Source organism: Nematolebias whitei, chromosome 1, assembly GCF_014905685.2.
Source record: "Nematolebias whitei isolate Nwh7 chromosome 1, NemWhi1, whole genome shotgun sequence".
Classification (NCBI taxonomy): domain Eukaryota; kingdom Metazoa; phylum Chordata; class Actinopteri; order Cyprinodontiformes; family Rivulidae; genus Nematolebias; species Nematolebias whitei.
In genome coordinates, this window is record NC_056498.1 from 26,640,808 (window position 1) to 26,642,851 (window position 2,044).

Sequence of the window (2,044 nt, forward strand, 5' to 3'; positions counted from 1 at the left end):
GATAATACATGTATTAATAAATTAAACAAGTTTCACGAGTGAAGTTTTAGCCATAACCAGATCAGTTGACGGGCACCCTGGGCACTGAATGATGGTTTTCGCAAGGTCTTCAGTTGCGTCTTAAGAATGCAGTAGAGCACGGTAGGTTGACAATGGTTTTGAGAATCTACAAAACTTCAGTAGAGAGGTTGAAGTGGTTGGTTATCAAGGTGGGAGCCTATAATAGTCCTGGGTGGAGCTTGGCGGAGCGTGGTGGCAGTATATCCATGAGACCGAACTCCCATACTTTGGTCTGTTTTTGGCTGTTGGGAATTTCAAGGTCATAGAAACATGGCTCCAAGGTGAAATCTGTTGAGAGTTGTGCTATGTTGGCTGTTGGATAAAATATCCTTGCATTATCTACTTAAAAGGAACCACACTTGATGAGAGGAGAAGATTTAAACCCAATTTACTTGCAAAGGCCGAGTTCACAACAAGCTGACACAGGTGTTTCATTCATGCCCGGTCATGAGGATCTGCATCGGACAGGATACAAGAAGTGTTTTTTTATACACGCTTATCAGCACGACGACCTCAGACTCTCAGCTCACAGACTCTGAGGTGACCTTGGAGTATCAGCTGCACATGCAGCTCCTCATTCAGGTCTTTTTGCTAACTCAAACACGCAGCTATCTAAAGTGTGTTGAGGGTGCAGAAGAGCATCTTGAGGGAGTGGGGGGATGGTAGGAAAACGCCTTTTTGATGAATACGAAGAGTAGCATCATCATGGTTTCTCATCAAAACTTGTGTGGATGGGGATACAAATGCAGGATTTTTTTTTTTTTATTAGCCCAACTAATGTGGACAGGGCCTTGATCGACCAGAATCTGACTCTGAATTACCAGCAGCACAACTGGATGCAACATCAACAATTATATACTTGTTCACTTAGAGTTGGTAAAAGAGTGCATTACTGCAGTGGCTTTTATGTTCCTTTAGATTATTTATGTGCAAAACATGCAAGCAAAAAGTGAGAGACATATTTGTTGTTTCACCTAGGCATAAAATGGACACCACAGAATTTTCATTTTTAATTTTGTCCCATATCTAATTTTTCACCTTTAACAAAAATCTATGTCTTCGGGGCTTCTGTTCTATACAGAGAATAGTTGAATCAGTCATTGGAGGGATTAACAGTTGGACAACAGAAAAAAGACATTTTCCCTGTTGAGAGAAAATACAATCGTACTGTTAAGCAGTAATTACCAATGTGGATAAATGACTGGTATAAAAGGGTGAATGTGGACTTGGGGAAGCTGTTTTCCCCCCACTAATGGCTAAATAAGCTGCTATAATCTATCAGCTCTTGGTTTTGTCGCAGCTGCTGTATTCTTTGCTAAATGCAGGGTCCTCAATCGTTTGTTCCTACATGAAGAAAAATTGAACAAATGCTTTGCAAGGCATCGAATCATTCATAAATACTACGATTTAACGCAACATGAGAAAAGCTTTTATCTCAATGCTTCTACCAGCCTCACATATTCAGAAACGTGTTGGGGTGTGTCGAGGATACAGCTCTAATTAGAGACTGGTCTCCTTAGGGTTTTCTTCTTGTAATGATCCCCCTATGAATCAGTATCTTTACATTGTTTTTGTCTTTCTTGTCTTCTAACTATCCTTTTTGTTGGTTTGTTTGTCAGTGGGCAACATTTTTCCCCAGTGGGCCAATTTAAGATATTTTACGAAAATAAAAGGTTGCATAGAGAATAGAAAAATAACTTTCCTTTAGGATGGATAATCAGGTAATCATTCAGACTTATTAGTTGTTGTTGTTGTAGCATGCTTATTTATAAAAATAAAATAAATAAATAAAAATGTGTGTCCACAATACTCTTCAGAGTACAAAACAAAATTTTGTGTAAAATTGCTGTTATGACAACATATATGTGATCATATACTTAATATGTAAAAAAAAGACAATGATAATCAAAATATATACACAAAATATACAGTATGTTTGATTTTTGGAGTCTTTATGGTTCAGTCTAATACTGGAAACACAACA

At 38.0% G+C, this 2,044-nt stretch overlaps 1 protein-coding gene across 1 annotated transcript in view; it reads left to right on the forward strand.

The window, feature by feature from the left end:
* Positions 1-330: 330 nt before the first annotated feature.
* The window catches only part of LOC119423998 (adhesion G protein-coupled receptor L3), a 159,966-nt gene continuing 158,252 nt past the window's right edge, over positions 331-2,044 (forward strand). Inside the window, exon 1 of the mRNA XM_037691788.1 lies at positions 331-341. Coding sequence (XP_037547716.1) covers positions 331-341 — 11 coding nt within the window. The remainder of the gene's footprint in view (positions 342-2,044) is intronic.